This window comes from Myotis nattereri, assembly GCF_964212035.1.
Source record: "Myotis nattereri genome assembly, chromosome: 8".
Lineage (NCBI taxonomy): Eukaryota > Metazoa > Chordata > Mammalia > Chiroptera > Vespertilionidae > Myotis > Myotis nattereri.
Window position 1 is genome coordinate 94,495,829 of NC_138083.1, and position 22,045 is coordinate 94,517,873.

General features: G+C 61.1%; 2 protein-coding genes across 3 annotated transcripts in view; one reads left to right on the forward strand and one right to left on the reverse strand.

Moving 5' to 3' along the window:
• Nucleotides 1–1,133, forward strand: part of TMEM241 (transmembrane protein 241) — a 55,425-nt gene extending 54,292 nt beyond the window's left edge. For both annotated transcript variants that reach the window (XM_081096698.1, XM_081096699.1), the window contains one exon: nt 292–1,133. In XM_081096698.1, the coding sequence (XP_080952824.1) occupies nt 292–358 (67 nt within the window). In that variant the 3' untranslated portion in view covers nt 359–1,133. The remainder of the gene's footprint in view (nt 1–291) is intronic.
• A 6,919-nt stretch (nt 1,134–8,052) lies between these two features.
• The window catches only part of CABLES1 (Cdk5 and Abl enzyme substrate 1), a gene marked incomplete at its 5' end in the record, with an annotated part of 78,145 nt that continues 64,152 nt past the window's right edge, over nt 8,053–22,045 (reverse strand). The window contains 3 exons of the mRNA XM_081097102.1: nt 8,053–9,538; nt 10,595–10,802; nt 12,991–13,097. Of these exons, the coding sequence (XP_080953228.1) occupies nt 9,398–9,538; nt 10,595–10,802; nt 12,991–13,097 (456 nt within the window). The 3' untranslated portion in view covers nt 8,053–9,397. The remainder of the gene's footprint in view (nt 9,539–10,594; nt 10,803–12,990; nt 13,098–22,045) is intronic.

The following is a 22,045-nucleotide window of genomic DNA, read 5'->3' on the forward strand; positions in this document are numbered from 1 at the left end:
CGTGGGGAGCCCTCCCGCGGTATTTCCTCTAGAGCGTGACCCAGGCGCAGTCTCATACACACACACACACCACCCGTCAGGCCAGTGGACACAGCCCCTCTTCCACCTGGCAAACCGCCCCCCCACCCTCAGCTCAGGGGGACTTGGCATGATTGGCGGCTCCTGGGCCTGACCTGGAAGTGGGGTGGAGGGAGCCCCCACGGCAGAACCAGGGACATCTCTCAACCAGGGACATCTCTCACCCACGAACGTGGCGCCTGGCAGCCTCCTGACCTCTCCATTCCTTTGCAGCCTCCTGCTCGGCGGCCTGGGAGAGGCCTTGCTGATTTTCTCAGAGAGGAGGGGCGCCCCGAGATGACGAGGTGACGATGGAAAGGGAGATGGAACGGGGCCCCGCGTGGGAGCAGACGCCCGGCTGCGGAGCTCGGACGAGGGTGAGGAAGCCGAGCTTCCCCTGCGCCAGGAACTCTCGGGTCTCTGTTGCAGAGAATGGACTGGTGCCTCTTCCTTGAGAGGCTCACCTGAGCCCCACCTCTGGGTGTGCGGACGCCTGCGGATGCCCCGTGGAGGCGCCGCTCACCTGCCTGGCATGCGGCCGCTGCTGGAGCCGGCACAGGCGCTGCTCTCCCCGCTCAGCTCCATGGGGGCCGCCCCGGCATTTGGGGTTTGGTTTGTGTGTTTACATCTTCGGAGCCTCCGGGGCATCCCTTCCTCGCGCTTGTGTGGGCTGGTCCGAGCCTCACCCACCCACTCACGGGGATCCCTCCCGAGGGCGTCCATGGCTTGGCCGTGAGAAGCCAGCAGGGGCCATCGCCCCAGAGCCGGTGCCAAAGACCTGACGTGTGCGTGTTCCTTCTGTTGGGTTGTGTCATATGAAGTTCACACTTTTATTTCGCTCACCATTCAGTTAACCTGACACGAAGCGATCACCACAGCAAAGAGGTGGATAAGCCCTGAGGGTGTCCTCCTGGGCAAGGGAAAAAGAAACAGACGTCTAACATGGACACACACCTTTTATAGTCACTTCCTAAAGCTCTGAGTCCATTCGTGCCCATATCTGAGGAGGTTTCAGTCTTCGAACACAAGTATATTTTTCAGGCCAATTAAAGGTTGGATTAAAGCTCTAAACTCTGCCTCAGTGGGACTCAAAAGAAATGAATTTGCATGAAACGGTTGTTTGATTCTGAGCCCACAGTGAAGGTTTAGGAAATAGTGCCGAATCCACGACTCTGCTCAGAGGAGGTGTGTGACTCCTCACCTCTGCCGGTGTCGGCCTGGGGCCCTTGGAGATGCAGGAGGGCAGGACCACCCCCCCCCCAGGTCACCATGGGAGCCCCCCCAGGTCGCCATGGAGACCCCCCTAGGTTGCCATGGGAGCCCCAGCCCCAGGAAGGCTCCTGCCCACCCTCCGCCCAGGAGGAACAGGGTGGGCATGGCCATTCCTTCTGCGTGTCCCTCCGACACGGTGAGGAAAGGTGGCGGGAATGGGCCTGTACACATGGAGTCTGCGTGCCTGTCCTTGCTGGTCTCTGCTGGCTGTCCAGGTAGTCGGTTTCCTCTGGCCCTCACCTGGATGCTGGCCGTCTGCGGACGGAGGATCAGATGGAAACTCGGGTTCAGAGTCTTGCTCTTTTGCTCCACGAGACTCTGTAACCGAGGCCACTTCTCTGCTGTTCGTGGAAAGAGGCGTCTGTCCAAGGGTCGCCGTGTGTCTCCCGTGGCGTCTGCAGAGAATGGGAGGCTCCTGGAGCTGAAAGGGCCCCATCCCAGCAGGACGGACCCCACACACTTGGGCGGCAAAGCTGTAGACCTTTTTATAAAAGAGTCTCTAGCAAGAGTTTCTGTTGTTTGATCTTTAACCTCATGTTCCAGAGTCCTGTTGTTTTTAAAAATCTGATTTCTTGCTTTGACATCAGCCAGAGGTGGCCTGCAGGGTGGGCCCGGGGTCTGTAAACCAGGGGCCCCCCTCCAGGCACCCAGGCCCCCTCACCCGAAGGACCTGTGTGCTCACTCCTCTGGATCCTGGTCCCTGAGGCCTCGGTGGCTGCGAGTTGGAGGGTTTGTTTGTACAAAGAATATGCTTTGTGTCGAGAGGCGTGTTACTGACCTGCTGCGGCCGTGAGGAGGTAAACCTGGCGTTGGCCTGTATTTGTGGGTGATTGGCTTCTCTCCTCTGCAGCCCCAGCAGGAGTCACCCTGGGAGGGAGCCCTCCCTCTTTCATGAGTTCTCAACCGATGACACTCTTTCCAAGGATTTTCAGACGGAGGAAGAGAGGGTGGAAGGAGCCGCCCCCTGCCCAGCCCCAGCCCCTCCCTGGCAGTGGGGGTGGACCCCAGAGGAGCACGCAGCCCCTTAGCCCACCCTGGCTGCGTGAGAGGCCCACGGGGATCTTCACCCCGGCACAGCCTGCACCTCGGGGAGCGTGGGCCCTGGAAATCTGGGGACTTAATCCAGAGTCACACGACAAGTAGGAGGCGGGGGGTGGGGGGCTGCTTAGTAACAGGGCGCCAAGTCAGAGCTGGAGAGCTGGGACCCCAGGGGCTGTCCCAGGCTGTCCCGCACTCTGGCCAGTGGCGTCCTTCACTCCTTCATTGGTCGCCATCCTGCCTCTGGCACCACTCACTGCGTGTCCACGGCTTCTGTGTTGTCTCCAGCAGAGCGGCCGCCATCCTGCGGGAGCCGAGTGGCAGGTCCTCAGGTTGGTGAGCTGCAGGCAGACCGCCCAGTGGGAGGTGCTGGATTTTCATGCGATCGCAGACCTAAAGCAACGCACATCCTGCTCCCAGGGAGGCCTGGGCCTGTGAGAAGACCCAGGGATCGAAATTAAAAATCACATAAATCAACCGCTCTATTGAGATACAACTCGCAGACAGTCCAGCGGTTCTTAGTGCCTTCACAGCGTGCTGCAGCCGTCACCACCGCCTCCTTCAGCGCATTTCATCCCCCTCCGCCCCTCCCACTGACCAGGCAGCGCGCGGTCCACTCTACAGACCACGTGGGATCGTGCCCACGTGGCCTTGTGTTGGACTCGGGTTTAAACCCTCACTTGCCAGCTCCGTGGTGAAGATGGGCCTTTTTAGAGCCGACACAGGGAAGCGCCCAGCGTTGGCACCACGCCTCCCTCGCACGGTGGGACACCGGCAATGGCGCCACGACGGCATTTTCCAGCAAATCCTTGTTTCCGTCTGGGCGTGAGCTGCCACTTCCTTCTGACAAGCAGACGGCTTTTTCCTAAGACGACGTCTCTGACGGACACACATTGTACCCAAGAGCTGCTGATTGTGCCTGGCCATGCGGTTCAATGGCTGAGCATCAGCCTGCGGACTGAAGGGTCATGGGTTCCATTCCGGTCAAGGGCACGGACCTCAGTTGCAGGTTCCCCGCTCTGGTCAGGGTGCATGCAGGAGACAACCAAATTGATGTGTCTCTCACATCGACATTTCTCTCATCTTTCCTCCTCCCTTCCACGCTCTAAAAATCAATGGGAAAATATCCTCGGGTGAAGACGATCAATAATGCCAGTGAGCCGCGTCCCTCCCAGCCTCCCACCCACGCTCTGCAGCCGGGGTGGGGTCCGCCCAGCTGGTGCCAGGATGCTGGGTGGGGCCTGGAACCCGCCTGCAAGCAGCTCAGAGGCCAGTGCAACCCCCGCGGCACTGGGGGCAGGGACCAGAGGCCCTTCCCGTGGACACGGAAGGCGAGGCGGTGGGAAGGCCGCAGGGGACACAGGTGCCTCGCCCAGTGTGCCGCCCGCTCCCGTGCGAAGCTCCGCAGCTGGAGGGCTGGGCCGGCCCCTCTTGACCTTCTCCGTCCCGTTGGCTGGTGAGCAACCTGAGGCATCATGGACAGGAGCTGGGAGGGGCTCCCCGTGCTGAGGATGAGCCTCTCCAGTCCTGACCCCGCCCCCCGCCTGGCCGCACCCTGTGGGGAGGTTAGGGATGGGTCCCTGGTCCTCACGTCCCCCTCACCCCCTCCACGCTCTCCTCTCGGCAGCGGGCCGGGCAGCTGGGTCCTGCTGCAGCTGCTGACACTCCTGCTCGACCCCGGGATGTCTAAGGGACCCTCACGCCCTCTCCATCCCTGGCCACAGTCCTCTCAGGGGCCCATGTTCCCTGCTGCACCCCAAGGCCCCAGCAGCCAGCCGTCCCGCGGGCCTCCCAAGGGGACCAGGCACGCCCTCTCCCCGCCCTCAGAAGGCTCCGGAGCCGCATTGCTTTCTCCAGCTGCGGGCGGGCACCATGCTGTCCTGGGCAGAGCAATCAAAGGCGGCCCCTCCTCCGGGCCATGCCACACACGGCTTTGAAGGAAGCGAGGGCTGCGTCCAGCCTGCCTCCTGCCCCCCACTGGACGCCGGGCTGGGCAGGCTGTATGGCGGCACCCCCGTGACCCGAGGACAACCAGGCCCAGGGAATTCAAGGAGCTGCTTACCTTCCCGTTCGGCCCAATGCCTGTCTGTGCTCCAGGAGTGACCCCACGAAGCAGGGGTTTGTTTGTATAGTTTTGCCAACTCAGCGCAGTTCCGTGGGCGGTAACAATCGTCCCCCTGACTGAGCGCCTTCAGGTGTCAGTGGCAGCTCAGTGTCCCCCGGACGCCCCCGACGCGTCCTTTGCAGCAGGCACCGTCCTGCGGCCGCCGGCCGGGTCACCCCTTCCCTCTGCACCTCGGGGTCACTGCCTGGGCCCCACGTCCCGGGCAGCGCGTCCTCTGCTCCGGGCCCTCCTGCTCTCTCTCCTCCAACACGTCCTGCCGTCTCCGCACACGGGAGGACGGGGAGAGCAGCCGTCCCATTTGGGTCTTGGTTGTATTTTGCAAATAAAAATGAAAATTGGTTTCATGCGCGAAGGCAGCTGCCTCAGGAAGCATTGACCTCTGACTTAGATCCCATAAAAGTCTGCAGGTCTCACCGGGCATTTCCCGCTGAGCCTCAAAGGGCAGGAACGGCCGTCAGCTCCACCCTCCGAGGGGCCCACGTTCTCAGCTCAGCTCCACCCTCCGAGGCCTTTGTGGTCGCCCTGGGCCCAGCTCTGGCTCAGGAGTCGCTCATAAAGGGACCCGGAGGCCGAGGGGGCGGCCACGTGGCGGGAGGGGCGACGCTCGGGGTCGGGCTCCTGGCAGCCAAACTGCCTTTTCCTGAAGGGGCTGGGACCCTCTTGACCTTTCCCATCCATTCTTTTTCTTTTTGTTAATCTCACCTGAGGATATTTTTTCAATTGATTTTTTGAGAGAAAGTGGGAGGGAGGTGGAGAGAGAAACTGATGTGAGAAACACACCTCGATTGGTTGCTCCCGCACGGACCCCGACTGGGACTGGGGATCGCACCCGCAACCCAGGCACATGCCCTTGACCAGGAATCGAACCTGCGACCCTTCCGGAGCAGCACCGCCAGGGCTCCCATCAGCGCCTGGTGCTCTCGCGAGCGGGTCTGTGGGCAAAGGCCGCCCTCACCAGCTCAGCTCAGAGCGGGCGCTCCCGCATTCTCACTGGGTTCCTTGGGCGGCAGGAGCTGCTACCCTTTTCATCCCCCACCGTTTCCTCCTCTGACAGCTTTTTACCTCATTCATGTCTGCCTCCCACCCCCCTGCGGGCCCCCCACCCCCTGTCCCCCCGCAGCCGCCGCACAGGAAGCCTCCTCCCAGCCCTGTAAGTCTTCGATTCAGTCTGTGTCCTCAGGTCCCGCCCTCAGCACTCTCTCCCCCCCACCCCACCCCGCTGTGGCCTGGCCAGCTGTCCTCCTGGGCCCTTGGGGCGGAGCTCTGGCCCCTCTGGGAGAGGGGAGACCCTGGGGCGCCCCCTCTGCCCCCCCCAACCCCTTTACTTGAAGGACTTCTGTAGCTGGACAGACAACACCATCAGGTGACCGAATGGCCTGGCTCAGCCCTGCCTTGCTCCCCAGCCCAGCCTCCTCTGCAGCCGCTGACTGTGGGGGTGGAGGGGGACCCCCAAAGGCTCCAGGCCCTGACGGGTCAGGGGAGGCCAGGGCGGAGGAGGGAGGCCTGGCTGTAGGCACTGACCCGGAAATGTCCGAGGGAGAAAGGATTCCGCAGCCAGGCAGTAAGCAGCTTTACTGGCTGTTGGGGGAACGGGGGGACGGGACCCTCACACCATTTCCACATCAGCGAGGCAGTGTCTGTGGTGTGTGTGTGGGGAGGGGTGGGTGTAGCTAAGGGCTCACCCCAGAAGGGCCTGTGGGGTGAGGAGGAAGCCATGGCAGGGTCTGTTGTTACCCCCCCCCCCCCCACACACACACACCAGGAACATGCGTGGCTTTGGGGGGCGTCCTGCTCAGGTTTGACGGGAAAGGGGAGTGTGGCGGCTACACAAGTGTCACTGGGCTGCCGGGGCCGGGGCCAGGGCAGGTGCTGGGGGCAGGCCAGCCCCTCCCAGGGCACAGAGCAGGCCCACCACCTTCTCCCAGGGTCGTGGTGCGTTCCCCCCACCTCTCACCTGACAAAGCAGCAAGGAGCCCTGGGACCCCAGGACAGTCTGGGGAAACAAGTCAGGCCGAGAGGCCAGTGCTGCCCTGGAGCATGCGGTGGGGGGTGGGGGCTGCAGGGAGCCCAGGAGGTGGCAGGGCAGGGCCTCAGGGGCTAGACCAGTGGTCCCCAGCCTTCTGGCCACGCCCCCTAAGCATCTCTAACATCCTGATGCCCACCCCCCGACCTGACATATAATTGTTATTATTCAAAAAGTGAGCTCCTATTCACGTGAAGGGAGCCTAAAAGGCCATGAACTTGGTCTAAACAAGCTTCCAAGCAACATGGCATCCACGAAAGAGAAAAATAAAAGCACGCAAGGACAGTGGAAGTGCTGAGGAAGACATCACCAGAAATTGTTAAAATAATATGAAGTGATATGAGAAAATAGCAAATAAAGTTTCAAAACATAATAGAGAACTGAAATGCATAAATATATCACAATCTATATGCTGTATGAGAGGCCCCTAGAGCCATAAGACATGCAAAAAGTTCACTGTTAATACTCATTCTTGAATCGCCCCCCTTAAAAGTCAAACTGCCCCCCTGTGGGGCGTGTGCCCACGTTGGGAGCCACTGGTCTAGAATGTGCTGAGTGGCCTCGTCCTGACCCCTTCCAAGCCCAGGGCTGAGGCCGTGTCTGAGACGCACCCACCCGACTCCTGAGCGGCTCTGGCAGCGAGCGCCCCCTCCCCCAGCCCCCTCTTGGCTGTCTTTCCCTCGGGGTGACGTACAGATGGTCTCATGCTATGGACAGACCTCTGGACACACATCTTTCATCCCCCCCCCAACTAAATTCAACCAGAAAGCCCCTCACTCACAGCCCACAGGCCACAGCAGTGTGAGACCTGAGTCTTTTGAACCAGTGGACCAACAATGTGTAGAAGGAAACAGTAACACCAAACAAGCCCACAGCCAGGAGCACCCGCTTCCTCCCCTCGGCTGGGCCAGGGCCTGTCACCCATCAGACATTCCAGGCTCAGTCCGAGGTGGGGGGGTGGGGGGGGGACATGGGCCTGCCTGGCAGAGGCTTCCCGCTCCCCAGGCCTCTGGGGGATGGGGGGGCCGAGAGCCAGGGCCACCTGGGAGCTGGGGGAAGACACGGGGAGAGCAGGGCCCAGGGCATGTGGGGCCTCAAGGGATGGAGACGCTTGGAGCACTGGGCTCCTTCCCAGATCTGTCTCACCCGCTGCAGGGCCCTAAATCTTAGCGGGTCCAGCCAGACCCTCCACAAAATCCCTTACACACACTCCAGCAAAGGGAACATTCAGCAACTGCTTAGCGCCGAACACAGCCCATCGGGAGCCTCCTGTTTACTCTCTAGCGGCACCAGAACCTCTGACCTGTGCCAGCAAGTTCGGTCCAGGCCACAAGGAAGGCTGCGCCCAACCCCCACTCGCCAACCCTGCCCTGGAGATGTGAGAGGCTTCCCTTCCTGTGTGAGGTCTGCAGTGGGAACGGCGGCAGGAGCATCAGTGATGCAGGGCGGGGTGTGACCACTGAGACACGTGTGTACACAGACACACACACACACACACAGACACACACACATGCAGACACAGACACACACACGGATATAGAAACAATAAAATACTTTAATTCTCTTTACACGGCCACAGGCCTTCCCGCTGGGCGGACCTCGGTGGGCGCTTCTCTTGGGCTTTAAGGTGAAGGCGTGGTGACTACAGGCGGTGAATGCAGGTTGGTCACGTACAGGTAGTCCCAGCCGTCAGCACAGCCCGCAGCAGGGGTGAGCTCGCCGCCTCTCCAACGGGCACAGGCTCAGCCCGAGGCAGCTGGTGCCGGGGCTAAAAGCCTCTGGTATGAGCCGTGTCTTACCCTTGTTCTGATTTTATAAAACACGGTGACGTATGTACATACAGCACAACAAAGTGCCTAGCGTGCACTCTAACATAGAGCACCAAGCCCAGTGCGGAGCGCTGCCCCGCTGGCCCCATGGGCAAGGGCGGGGGAACACCTGCACGGAGGTCGGATGCAGGAAGGTGCGGAGCCGCCAGCACCCTTCCCGCGGGACCCCAACACGAGGACTGGCTCTTGTCCCGTGGGGGGCGGAAGCGACAGAAGCCAGGTCTTTATCTGGGGGCACAGCTGTCAGACAATCTGGTACTGAGAGAGCGATGGCTACTCAGAGGTTCTCCAGAAACCCCCATCAAGGCCAGCCTGGCTCATGGCCCTGGGTGAGGGGTCCCCAGGCGAGGAGTCCCAGGCGAGGAGTCCCAGGTGAGGGGTCCCCAGGCCAGGAGTCCCCAGGTGAGGAGTCCCAGGTGAGGTTTGTGCTAAGGGGGCAGGGCTGGCTGGGGCTCAGGGCTGAGGCAGCATCTCTCAGACACACTGACACTCACGCAGGCACACACCCCCGGGAACAGTGCCCTCCAACAACTGGTACAGAGACACCCTGGCACCCTCTTCTGACACCACGAGGGCGTCTTTGTACAGCTTCCCCCCACGTGTCCACGCTGTCGTCCCTGCTCTGCTCTGGCTTGACGCTCAGACGCAGCGTGGGTCTGGAGAGTTCTGGACCTGCCGGCAGGTCTGTGTGTGCCCGGGAGGAGAACTGGGGGGGTTGGGGGGGGGCGGTAAGAACTCTTGCTGGTGGACAGTCCAGAGGGCCACCGTGTCTTCCGCCCAGGCCTCCCCTCCCCCGGTGGGTAGTCACAGCTCCCAGGGACTCTCAGCCAGCAGACCAGACTCCTGGAAAGGTCCCCGGCAGCCTCCGCACAAGCACGTTGGGAGGAGTCCTGTGTGCTGAGCTCCAGCAGCAGCGCAGCTCTTCCACTGGGGGAAGCCTCCGGCCCTCGGGCCTGTGCTAGGAGCTATGCTGGTACCAGGAAGCGCCCGGCCCTCGGGCCTGTGCTAGGAGCTCTGCCGGCACCAACAAACATCCTGGCCTCCGGGCCTGTGCTAGGAGCTCTGGACCAGGCGTCTGTAATGGGGCATGACCTCGTGCTCCGGCAGGTGAAGGGCAAATTCCAAGGCCACCAACACCGGGAACTCGAAGGCGATCAGCTCTCGTCTGCTCACCCGGAACTTCTCTTCCAGTTTCTGCAACAGAAAGAGAGAAACCCAAAGGCACGTTAGCGTTAAAGACCGAAATCCCAGGCTTTCTCCACGTGTGACACCTCTACCCACCGCCAGGGAGGTTTACAGAGAAACGGATGGTGGGCAAGACTGTGGAGAAGCTCAGGAGCAGAGGGAGTTCTCGCGACAGGACTAGTGCTATGGCATGTGGGTACTGGCTGTGGCGTGTGAGGCACTGGCTGTGGCGTGTGGGGCACTGGCTGTGGCGTGTGGGCACTGGCTGTGGCGTGTGGGGCACTGGCTGTGGCGTGTGGGCACTGGCTGTGGCGTGTGGGCACTGGCTGTGGCGTGTGAGGCACTGGCTGTGGTTTTGGGGGCACTGGCTGTGGTTTTGGGGGCACTGGCTGTGGCGTGTGGGCACTGGCTGTGGCGTGTGGGCACTGGCTGTGGCGTGTGGGCACTGGCTGTGGCGTGTGAGGCACTGGCTGTGGTTTTGGGGGCACTGGCTGTGGTTTTGTGGGTACTGGCTGTGGTTTTGGGGGCACTGGCTGTGGCGTGTGAGGCCCTGGCTGTGGCGTGTGAGGCACTGGCTGTGGCGTGTGGGCACTGGCTGTGGTTTTGGGGGCACTGGCTGTGGTGTATGTGTATTGGCTGTGGCGTGTGAGGCCCTGGCTGTGGCGTGTGGGCACTGGCTGTGGTTTTGGGGGCACTGGCTGTGGCAGCCTGAGCTAGCACGCTCCTCCTCGTAGGAACGGTGACACACTCTCTCTTCGGTGGCAGCTGCCCCCTCCCTGCTGGCTCCCCCCACGTTCTCCGTGAACTCGGTGCCGTGAAGCAGGCCTTCATGTACTCACCTAAGGAGACGAGCGTTTCCTTACGCCAAGGGGGTCTCCTTTGAGAGCGAGGAGAAACCCGCGCCCTCCCCCGAAGAGGAGGCCACCAAGGCCGAGGCCAGTGGCCCGTGTGTGCTGGACGCCCTGGGGTGACTGCCCACGAGACCCGGGGCGTTTCCCTGGCTCCGTGGCTGAGACAGTGACACTGGGTGGGGCGGTGCAGCCGGCCGCAGCCAGGGCCACTCACATCAATCAGGTGCTTGACCTCGTGCTTTCTGAGGTCGCTGCCGATCTTGGCCGCCAGCAGCACACAGGCCCCCGCGCAGAGCTTCCGGTTCTGCTTGTTCAGCTTCCCCTTGAGGGCGAGCTTCTCGAAGTAGACGAAGGCCATGGCCACCGTGGGCTCCTCAAAGCCGCAGTCCCCCTGCGCCAGCTTCCGCATCTCGCGCTTCAGGCTGGAGGGGCAGGGAGGGGCCTGTTGGAGCCTGAGCACCAGGCCCCGAGGACAAGACTTCACCCAGAAAGCACTGCCCTGCCGTCCCCCCGGGGACGGGCACTAAACCATGAGATGCTGCGCTGCGTGGGGAAGAGACTCGTCTAGACCGGCAGTCGCCAACCGGTGGTCCACAAGGTCCGAGAGGTTGGCGGCCGTGGTCTAGACCACAGGGCACAGGCGCACACTGGACCCCAGGGCGGTCGGGGTCCCGGGACACTCGGAGAGCTGCCCAGATGGAAGAGGGACCCCACAGGAGGGACGAGGTCCTGCCAGAGACGGAGACGGCCGTGAGGTGGGCGTCTGGAGTCAGCGCTGTGGAGTGACGGTCAGGTTCGCTACTGACGTCAGACGGTCAGGCTCAGCACCCCCGTGAGCTCAGGGCGGCTGCCCAGTGAGAAGACAGAGTGACCGTCTTCTTATCTTTGGTCAAACCCAACACGCCAGCACCAGCTCAGCACCAAGACTCACGCGGACATAAATGCTGGCACTTACTCCAACATGGCGTTGTTACACGCAGTCCAGCCCCATTACCACGCACACACACACACGCACATGCACACACACACACGCACAACACATGCTCTCCTGGCACACAGGCCTCACACGCCGGTTTCCCTCTGGTGCAGCCAGAGACGGCTTGGCCGGCAGACATGCGCCCCCATCAGCCATGAGGGAACGTGATTTTGCTTCGGCTGCTTTGCTGCAAGACAGGGCTCGGCCGTCCCTCCTGGGAGTGGCTGTGGGCAGGGAGCCATTTCAGACCCAGGGCCCAGCTCCTCTCTCCTGCTTTGCCTGCATCTGAGAACGCAGGGAACCCGTGTCTCTATGCTGTTTCCCGTAACATAAATCAGACTGAACGGTGGGCTGCAGAAATGACAGCAGAAACGATTTTTCCCTAACAGGCGCCTTCCCTGGTCCTTGCCAGCTCCTGCCATGAGACCGCCCTCTGCCCTCTGCCCCCTGCCCTCTGCCCTGGCGCTCACAGAGGTCCTCCCAGCAGCTAGCCCCTCATAGGCCTTTGTTAGTTCTCACCCAAGGACATTTTCCCATTGATTTTTAGAGAGAGAGGAAGAGAGGGAGAGAAACATTGATGTGAGAGACACATTGATTGGTTGCCACCCTTTCCCCCTAACCTCCCCAGCTAAGGCCGCAATCCAACCTGCAGCCGTGTCTGTGCCCGTGACTGAAAAGCAAACCGGAGACCCTTGGGGGCGCCCTAACCACTGAGCCACCGCCAGGGCTCAGGAGTCTCTTTGCTGAACGTGCACACCTGCTGGGAGCCGGTCCATGCTTGCTGTTTCAAGGGACCTGGCATATATGGCATACTGTTCTTAATATGTTTGCTCACCTTCTTGGCACTATGTGTTTTAACCAAGGTCGCCTCTCTGAGAAAGGTTGTTTCCCCAAGTAGGGATTTCCCCCTGAAGTTAGGGAGGGAATAAAACCTCTTAACTAAGTGCCAGGCGGGTAATTACTCACTTTAACTACGAACAATCATGCTTAAGCTACATAATCTTTACTCCCTGGAATGGAGATAAGAAACGCCCTAACCTTTGGAATAGAGATTGATAGGATTGAATCAACTGGTATAAATACAGATGTAACAAGACAGCAAGAGACAGAGAGAGAGAACCTAGGCACAGAACCTACACAGAACGTTCTCTAGAGACAGAAGAACTTCGCTGGAGAGAACATGGCAAAAGATCCTGGACAGAAACTGGCCTCAGAACCTAGAGACAGAACCTAGCGAGAGAACATGGCAAAAGATCCTGGACTGAACCTGACTACAGAAATTGGCAAGAGAACCTGACTAGAACCTGGTGACTGAACCTGGCTGGAGAACCTGGACAGAACCTGGCTGGAGAACCTAGCAAGAGACCATGGACACAGAACCTGGCTGGAGATCCTAACCAGAACCTCTCTGGAGATCGAGACCAGAACTTGGCTGGAGATCCTGGCTAGGCTGCTGATCAACTGAACGCTGTCTCCCTGTCATTCCTTCTTCGCCGACTCCGTCCACACCTTTGGGGACCCCTGGACCCGCTGGGGTTGGACCCCAGCACCCACCTTTCGCTTGAACCGCCGTCCAGACCACGTGTGATGGGTGCTGGGAGGGGCTGAGGGAGCTCGAGAGGAGGGCCACCTACCTCCTGATTTTGCTGAGCGTTAACTTGATGTGAGGGAACTTCTCCCTGAAGGTCTCGTTCATGTCCTTCTTGAGGTCCGAGGGCTTCACGTAGGCGATCACTGTGGTCTGTAAGGAAGGCAGCGAGGTCACGCCCTCCACCGAGGTCACTGTAGTGGATGCCCGCGGTGATCCCCACGCCCAGGCCCCGGGGAACCGGGGAGCCCCGAACCTGAGGAGGCCCAGCCTCCAGAGGCAGAGGGAGACCACTCCCTGCTCTCAGGACCGGGGGACCCGCAGCTCACGGCCTCTGCTCTCCAGGGCCAGCGCCTGGCAGGGAGGGAGCCCCACTCGCACATCGCGGACGCGCACGGGTGTCACCCACTCCGGCCACCACCGGGGACTGTGACCAAACCTCAGGCTGCACCTCCAGAGAGTGAGGCGGCCCTGCCTCCCGGAGGGCTACTTCGAGAACCACGGGAGACGTCTGTCGTGCTTGGCATTCAGCGCGCACTCAACAGACGCGAGTACTTTTCCAATTGTGGGAAAACGCACGACACGGAGACTCGTCCCCATTAAACCCCTTCCTCCCTCGGCTCCTCCTGGCCACGCCCCCTCTGTCCCTGCGACTGACGACTCCGCGTCCTCAGACGAGTGGGACCATGTGGTGCCTGTCCCTCAGAGACTGGCCGTCTCACTGAACACAGGTCCTCAGGGCCCATCCACGCGTGGCACACTCTGGCTCATGTCAGCATCGCCTTCCTTCGCAAGACTCAGCAGCGCGGGCAGGACCAGCGTGGCTCCCGTCCCGCCCCCGTCCCTGCTTTTCTGTCCTTAATCCGATGGAACAGCAGCAGGAGTGGGTCTGCATGGGGTCAGGGCTCCCACGCCAGCCCGTCGCTCTGAGAACGTGGCTACCTGGCCCGAGCCTCCCCGCTGCTCCTCTGCACAGGAGAGAACCCCTGGCGGCTGCCCCAGGGGCTGACCGTGACGACAGAACAGAACCTACCGAGAGGCCACAGGCATCTCATCGAGAGCATCGCAGGGAGGGCAGCACCGCTTGCTCCGCCCACAGTCGGTGTCTGAGCTGGGCCCGCTCTGCAGGTGACGCTGCCCAGGGAGTTTCGGGTAAGTTGTGTCCTCCTGAGCCCAGGTTCTGGGGGCTGGGGGGTGACCGCCCTGCCGTCCTCAGCCCCAGTCTCTCTCTCAGGCACGCTTTCTGGGGTCCAGCAGCCACGACTCTCTGCATGGACCATGCACCTGGGAAGCACTATGCCACCCTCGGAGGGAAGACAACTCCCCACCATCCTGAGAGCCGGCCACGGGGTCACCATGGCCCCCGGGCACCCTCCTCCCGGCCCGAGAAAGAGTGAAAAGCAAGGCCAAGGCTTCTCCCCAGCTCTCCTCTCAGTCTAACTGCTGTCCATGGCGACGCGCCTCGCCCAGACCCGCGGTCTTATGTTACCGAGTCGAGGTGCTAGCACCCAGGCTGTGCGGCCCCTTCCTGGTCACGCAGGGCCTTGTGCAGCCGCCGCGGCTGACACCTGGGCCGGCCGTGACATGGCGATGGTGGCGGCTCCAGGACACCTGCGTGTTTGCAGAGGGAGCTGCCCGGCTGCAGGGAGTGGCGTGTGCACCGCTGCTGAGAGGAGGCCACCGACCGCAGAAGGTCCGAGAGACGCAGCCCAGGGGAGCCTGCCCGCCGGGCACCCCAAGTCCCTTCTGAGGTCACAGGGAGAGAGGGTAAGACCACGCTGTCCCCACACCTACTGGGGAGACAGCCTTTGCTGGGAAACAATTACGGGACTGAGTCATCAGGAGAGCAGGGAGGGCCTCCACGGAGCTGAACAAGGGCCCATCACGGCCCACGGCAACGTCCCGATGCCCAAGCAAAGGCCTCTCGGGCTGGGTGGGCTGCAGTGGGAGGGGAGGGGGGCAGAGCGGAGAGAAGGGGCAGCAGGTGTGGGGGGGCACAAGGCCCCACGACAGCACTGGAGACAGCGGGGCTCACGGCTGACAGGCCGCTGATGGGAACAGAAACAACCTAAAAGGTGCTCTACCTCAGGGCCTCTTGGTCTCTCCTCTTCCTCCCCACTCCCTGCCCTCCACATTGCCCCGGATCCGCGTGGGCAGCCTGAACGGGGTGAGCTGGCTGTGGACTCCCTACTGCTCCCCTCTGGACCGGAAGGCCCAGGACAGGACATGCCCAGTGAGGCTGGTCCAGCCCAGGGGCTCCGGGAGCTGGGGCAGGCAGGCCCCCTCTGGAAGCCTGGTTCCTCGGTCCCTCAGTCCTGGAGGAAGGAGGGAGCGGGGTGAGCGCTGGGCTCTCCCAGCACCGAGCCCTGCCCAGCCAGGCTCACCTGCTCCTATGGCACCTGTCACCACCACCACCACCGCTGAGCTCAGCTGGGAAACATGCACCCGCTCACTCAGCGAACTAAGCAGACGGCGACCCTCAACCAAACCTCTCCCACCACCAACAGCTGGGCATCCGGGCTGCTCTGTGCAGTAATTCTTCCCCCAAGAGGACAGCAAACCACAGGGAGTGATGGGGACGGGCGGGTGGCCGGCGCATCTGCTGCTATTTCTACCCATTGGTTCCAAACACAGAATCCTGGGTCTCCTCTCGCTCACCATCCAGAGGGGAGCAGCTCTTCATGTTCCTTCGCAGAAATAACGTTAAGGAGAGAAACTCAGGAAAAACGGCCTTTGCTTCCAGTGTTTACACGTCTGCAAGGGTTTAACAGGTGCTGCCAGAGCAGGTCCACAGCTTCAGGTATTTGTCAAACATTTACCGGGCGTGTAGAAGCTCCCAGAACATCCTCTCCGCCTGGGTGACCCTGGCTGCATGTGGCCCGAGTTCACGCTCACCCGGCAGGATGTGGACGCACTTTCAAATGCACGGTGAGCTCAGAGCATGAGCCGGTGAACTGTGTGTGGAGGTCACCAGATTATCAGGTAGCTGGATTATCAAAAGTCTGAGACAGATGCACAGACCAGGAGTAGCTGCTGCCACATGCTGGGTAGAGTGAAAAGCTGGTATTTCATTCTGTACCTTCTACAAAGAAGACAAGGTTCTCAAAAAGCCACCCCAATACCGACGCTGTTGTGACAGGGGTGCACGTGACACCACGACCAGGTGCAGAAGGCACATGGCGTACGACTCCATTTTATGAAACGCCCAGAACAGCCAAGTCTATGACAGAAAGTGGTTAGTACAGCCTGGGGCCCATGGGGTGGGGACGACGTATGGGGCTTCTTGTGGGGAGAAAAATGTCCTCAACTCAACTGTGGTGATGAATGCATGCCTTGTGAATATGCTAAAACCCGCTGCACTGTACACATTGGAAGGTGAACTGTGTGATATGTGAATTATCTGTACTAATAAAAGAGTCATATGCTAATTAGACCAGGAGACCTTCCGGATATCCTTCCAGACAAAGCCGGGGACTTGGCCGGCCTGCAAACTGCCCCCAAACAGCCCTTAGCCCCTCACCCAGGCCAGCCACACCCCCCAGCAGGGACCTCAGTTGTGGCCAGCCTGAAAATGGCCCTCAGCCCCCCGCCCAAGCCAGCCCGGCCCCCCAAAGGGACCCCCACCCTGATCCGGGACCCTCTACAGGGGAGACCAGCTGGCCCCCACCCATGCACCAGGCTTCTATCTATACTAATAAAAGGATAATATGCTAATTAGACTGGGAGACCTTCCCGGACGTCCTTCCAGACAAAGCCATGGTGGCGGGGCCGAGGCAGAGGTGGTTAGGGGTGATTAGGCCAGGAGGGCAGGGCAGTTGGAGGTTATCAGGCTGATTGGGGGGGGGGGCAGTAGGGGGCGAGCAGGCCGGCAGTGAGGGCAGTTGGGGGGCAATCAGGTTGGCAGGGGGGCAGCTGGGGGCGAGCAGGCTGTTGGGGGTCAGTTGGGGGTGAGCAGGCCAGCAGGCAGAGTGGTTAGGGGCAATCAGGCAGGCAGGCAGGCGTTCAGTTAGGAGCTAGGGGTCCGGGATTGTTTGGCCTGCACCCTCTCGCAATCCAGGACCCCTGGGGGATGTCAGAGAGCCGGTTTCAGCTCAATCCCACAGGCCAGGCCGAGGGACCCCACTGGTGCACGAATTTGTGCATTGGGCCTCTAGTATCCAATAAGGCTGTTACAGCCTCCCACCCCGAAAGAGAGCAGCAGAAACCACCACAACGCAGTCAGCACTTTATGTGTAACACCCGCACCGAGGCCGCGCCCACAGGCCTGCTGCTCCCCCTATGCAGCTGGAGCAGGTTCTCCCAGGAGCGGGGAGTCCCCTTCACGTCCGGGAGGCGGGGCACCCACGGTGTCTGGCGTGACTTTTCTGCAACAGGGTCTGCTGACCCGAGGAAGCTCCGTGCACCTCGAACCTCAGGGCTCGGAAGGGACTGCAAGGGAGGCTGCAGCTCAGCTGCTCTAGCTGCTCCATGAGCCGTGTGCAGGCAGACGCAGGCGTGCGTCCCGAGAGCTTCCACAGACAAGGCAGCGTGAACGGGGGGTGGGCAGGGCCCACGGGAGGGACTTGTCTGCCTTTCCCACGCTCAGCATCGCACGCCGCCCCCGAAATCGCGTTCTGAGCCACATTCCCGCCACCCTGGGAGACGGCGGGAGGAGGGTCTGTGGGCACCGAGGTTGTGACAGTAAGTGATCGGGAGCAGGCACTGGGCCAGGGAGCTCGGCCCACAGCTGGCCTCGGGAGCCATCCAAAGAGTCTGTGTCCAAACAGTGGGAGGGTTTATTTTTCCTGAGAAAGAAAAAGGGTCCAGAGACCCATTCAGCTCAGGTTACTCCTGTTGGCGCTGCCTCGTCAGCTCTTTGGCTCACTTTCTCTTCCTGATTGCTCTCCACACTCATGGGGGGGGGGGGGGGGCCCTGTGGCCTCGGCTGCTCTAACAGCCTCCCTCCCCCAACTTCCATGACGGGCAGGCGGCACGCGGAGCAGGAAGCGCCGACCCGTCCGACGCCAGGCCTCTGCCCCGAGAAACACCGTCCTTAGTGAAGCCGGCGAGAACCTGCAGGCAGCCAGGGGCTCACACCCTCCCATGGCCGTGGTCACCTTCTATGAACTCGGCCGAGACCACAGGGGCTGCGCCCGTCCAGCCTCCACGCCTGGCCCGGGAATGTCTGTGTTCGGCACGACCTCTGACCTTTCCGGGGGCTAACAGGAGAGGCCTGCACGGATCAGCGTGAAAACCACGATGGGAACGTGACGGCGAAGCCAACTGTACAGGGAGCCACTGGACCCGCGTCAGCCACAGGCCTCCTCTGGGCCCCGGGACTCGTCCGCCCCCGGGAACCCCACTTTACGCCGCGGCCCGACCCCGAGGCCTTGGAACTTGGAGCAAACATGAGTGAACCTACGACCCAGCCACATCCTGGCTGCTAACGTCACCTACACTGTGACGCAGGCAGCCCGCTCCTCGGTATTGGCCTAAGAAACAACACTTGTCCTCAGAGAGCCGTGCACAGAAGGCCCATCGCACCCCTAAACTGGATACAGCCCCATGTCCCTCAACAGGACGCCGGACGAATCCACTCTGGTGAATTCACACAAAGAAATCCTACTCGGCAATTTTTAAAAAGCTGATTGCTGCGCGGTACCGAGGAGAAGCTCCGATACCGAGTGGAAGACGGACGAGGAAATAAAAGCACACGGTACATAAGCCCCTTCATGTGCCGTGTGCGTGACAGCCAGCGGTTCTCCCCCTTCCTCACGCCGCGACCCTTTCATGCAGCTCCTCCTGCTGTGGGGACCCCCAACCATAACATTATTCTCGTTGCTACTTCATCACTGTCATGTTGCTGCTGTTATGAACCGTCATGTAAATATCTGACATGCAGGATGTATTTTCATTGTTACAAATTGAACATAATGAAAGCACAGTGATGAATCACAAAAACAGTATGTAATGATATATGTGTTTTCCGATGGTCTTAGGCGACCCCTGTGAAAGGGTCGTTCGGCCCCCAAAGGGGTCGCGACCCACAGGTTGAGAACCGCTGGTGTAAGCAGAACCGGGTCCGCGGGGACAGGACTCAGAACCGCGGGGGCCTGTGAGGGGTGACAGTAGAGGCCGGGCAGGAGGGCATCTCCGAGGAGACAGTGTCCTGGGTCTCGGCCAGAGAGGCTGCAGAAGCCTCGGACCCGAGCACTGGGAACGGTGCATCCGGTCGGGGTCACACGGTAAGAAAACGAGTTGCAGCAGCATTGGGTGGGGTCGAAGGACCAGCTCATCACGGTCAGAGCTGCTTCTCTCTGTAGACGCCACAGGACAGCTCAGCCCTGGGATCCCACAGGTCAGGACACCCCCAAACACTGGACACAGCCCAGGTCTCCAGGCTTGAGGCCCCCACGGGGGGTGGGGGGGGGCGCTAACTCAGCTGCCCTGGGGCCTAAGGGGACAGGCACGAGCAGCAGAGCCAGAGGCCCTGGGCGACCCTGAGGGAGGAGGTGCCGCACAGACCTCTGCACCCAGCAGGCCACCCCTCCCCAAGCTCCACCCCAAGGCCTCCGCAGGGCCTGGAGGGGGCAGAATGGGGGCCGCACAGGCCTCCCGTCCACTGCAGGGGCGCCCATCCAACATGAGGGTCACCCCGCAGCAGGCGTGCACCAGCGAGGCCTGTGGAGGCAGCGCCCACCCGCCCAAGGGCCGAGACCGCAGACCTCAGAGGGGCCTCGACAACCCGGGCTGAGCAGCTGCGTCCTCCGTGTCCTCGCTCCTCAGTGCCTGTTACACGTGAGGCTCCGCACCCGGGGGAGAGGGGCCAGTGTGTCAGGAGCGTCATCCTGCAGGCTCGACTTTGTGTGCGTGTGCGTGTATGCATGTGCGTGTGTGCCTGTGCGTGTCTGTGTGCGTGTGTGCCTGTGCGTGCCTGTGTGCGTGTGCCTGTGCGTGTGTGTGTGTCCATGTGTGTGTCTGTGTGCATGTGTGCCTGTGCGTGCCTGTGTGCGTGTGTCCATGTGCGTGTCTGTGTGCGTGTGTGCCTGTGCGTGCCTGTGTGCGTGTGTGCCTGTGCCTGTGCGTGTCTATGTGCGTGTGTCCATGTGTGTGTCTGTGTGCATGTGTGCGCGCGCCTGTGTGCAGAAAGAGTAGGACAGCGACTTACTGTTTTTTTGTTTTATTGATTTCAGAGAGGAAGGGAGAGGGAGACAGAAACATCAATGATGAGAATCATGGGTCGGCTGCCTCCTGTACACCCCACATTGGGGATCGAGCCTGCAACCAGGCATGTGCCTTGGCCGGGAATCAAACCATGACCTCCTGGTTCATAGGTCGGCGCTCATCACTGAGCCACGCCGGCCGGGCTGACTGTTCTGTTGAAAATACTGATTTTACACCAAGTCAGCTTCTCTCACCCCACAGGCCTCCGCGTGGGCCCCCTTCCCAGCACCCATTCTCAGTATCCTTTCTCGAGAGCCTCTGACCTCTGACCTCTGACCTCCAACCCTCCCTGACATCTACCACGAGGTCAAGGAGCATGGCGACTGTGGTGGGTTTAACCTTCTCTGAGCAGGAAGCACTTGGCCTGGCGCACAGTGGGCCCATCAATAGTGGCTGAGTGGACAAATCCTGTGCCTGTTGCCCAACACACAAATAAAGCAACCCCCTCACCCCCCGCACGCTCCATGTGAGATGCTCGTGAGGGGCCCGTGCTCCGGGCCCACGTCTGGCGAGGGATCCCCCGGGCGCATGTGAGGCTCATGTGACACGCGCATCCATGACCGAGACGAGCGTGCCGAAACGCGGGCGCCTGCGTGTTACCGACGGGCCCGTGTCTACAGCGACGGAACGTTTCCTTCTCTGGAAAGCGAACCCTGACAGGAAGCACGGCAGGTTCAATGCGGTGAATGAAAAACGCGCGGCTTGGGAACACAGAACACGGGGTGGGACACGTGTGCGGACCTGGCAGGTCACCCAGCCACTGCCCACGGGACTGCAGCCCGGCCCGCGAAGCTCCCGGTGAAATGACTTAAAGAGAAACCTCGGACCTGGCAGCAGCCGGACCCCAGGCCTGTGGCAGGAGGGGCTGGTGTCACCCCGGCGTGAACCACCTGTGGCCGAGCTCCCACCAAACCTCAACGTCCGTGAGAACAGTGCCTGATTCTCTGGGGGCCGAGCTTGTTAGTCGGCGGTGCTGCCTTGGGCGCCGAGGGCTGTGGGGTTCAGCGGCGAAGGGAGCCAGGCCCCACGCCCACTTACTGTCTGTCACCGTGGCAGCCGGTGGGCTCCGGAGTAGTTTCCTGCCCAGTCACTTAACAAATGAAGTGACTGACAAGTCGAGCAGGGACCACATGGGGCCTTCTTCCTGCAGTCATGACCGCTCTGCTCTCCCTGGACATCAGGGCAATGCATCTGGCTGTTTACTAAGCACTTACTATGCGCTGGCTCAGACCGATGAGCTCCTCACTGTGCGCTGGCTCAGACCAATGAGCTCCTCACTGTGCGCTGGCTAAGAGGATGAGCTCCTCACTGTGCGCTGGCTCAGACAGATGAGCTCCTCACTGTGCGCTGGCTCAGACCAATGAGCTCCTCACTGTGCGCTGGCTCAGACAGATGAGCTCCTCACTGTGCGCTGGCTCAGACCAATGAGCTCCTCACTGTGCGCTGGCTCAGACACATGAGCTCCTCACTGTGCGCTAGCTCAGACAGATGAGCTCCTCACTGGGCGCTGGCTCAGACTGATGAGCTCCTCACTGTGCGCTAGCTCAGACAGATGAGCTCCTCACTGGGCGCTGGCTCAGACAGATGAGCTCCTTACTGTGCGCTGGCTCAGACCGATGAGCTCCTCACTGTGCGCTGGCTCAGACAGATGAGCTCCTCACTGTGCGCTGGCTCAGAATGATGAGCTCCTTACTGTGCGCTGGCTCAGACAGATGAGCTCCTCACTGTGCGCTGGCTCAGAATGATGAGCTCCTTACTGTGCGCTGGCTCAGACAGATGAGCTCCTTACTGTGCGCTGGCTCAGACAGATGAGCTCCTTACTGTGCGCTGGCTCAGACAGATGAGCTCCTTACTGTGCGCTGGCTCAGACCAATGAGCTCCTTACTGTGCGCTGGCTC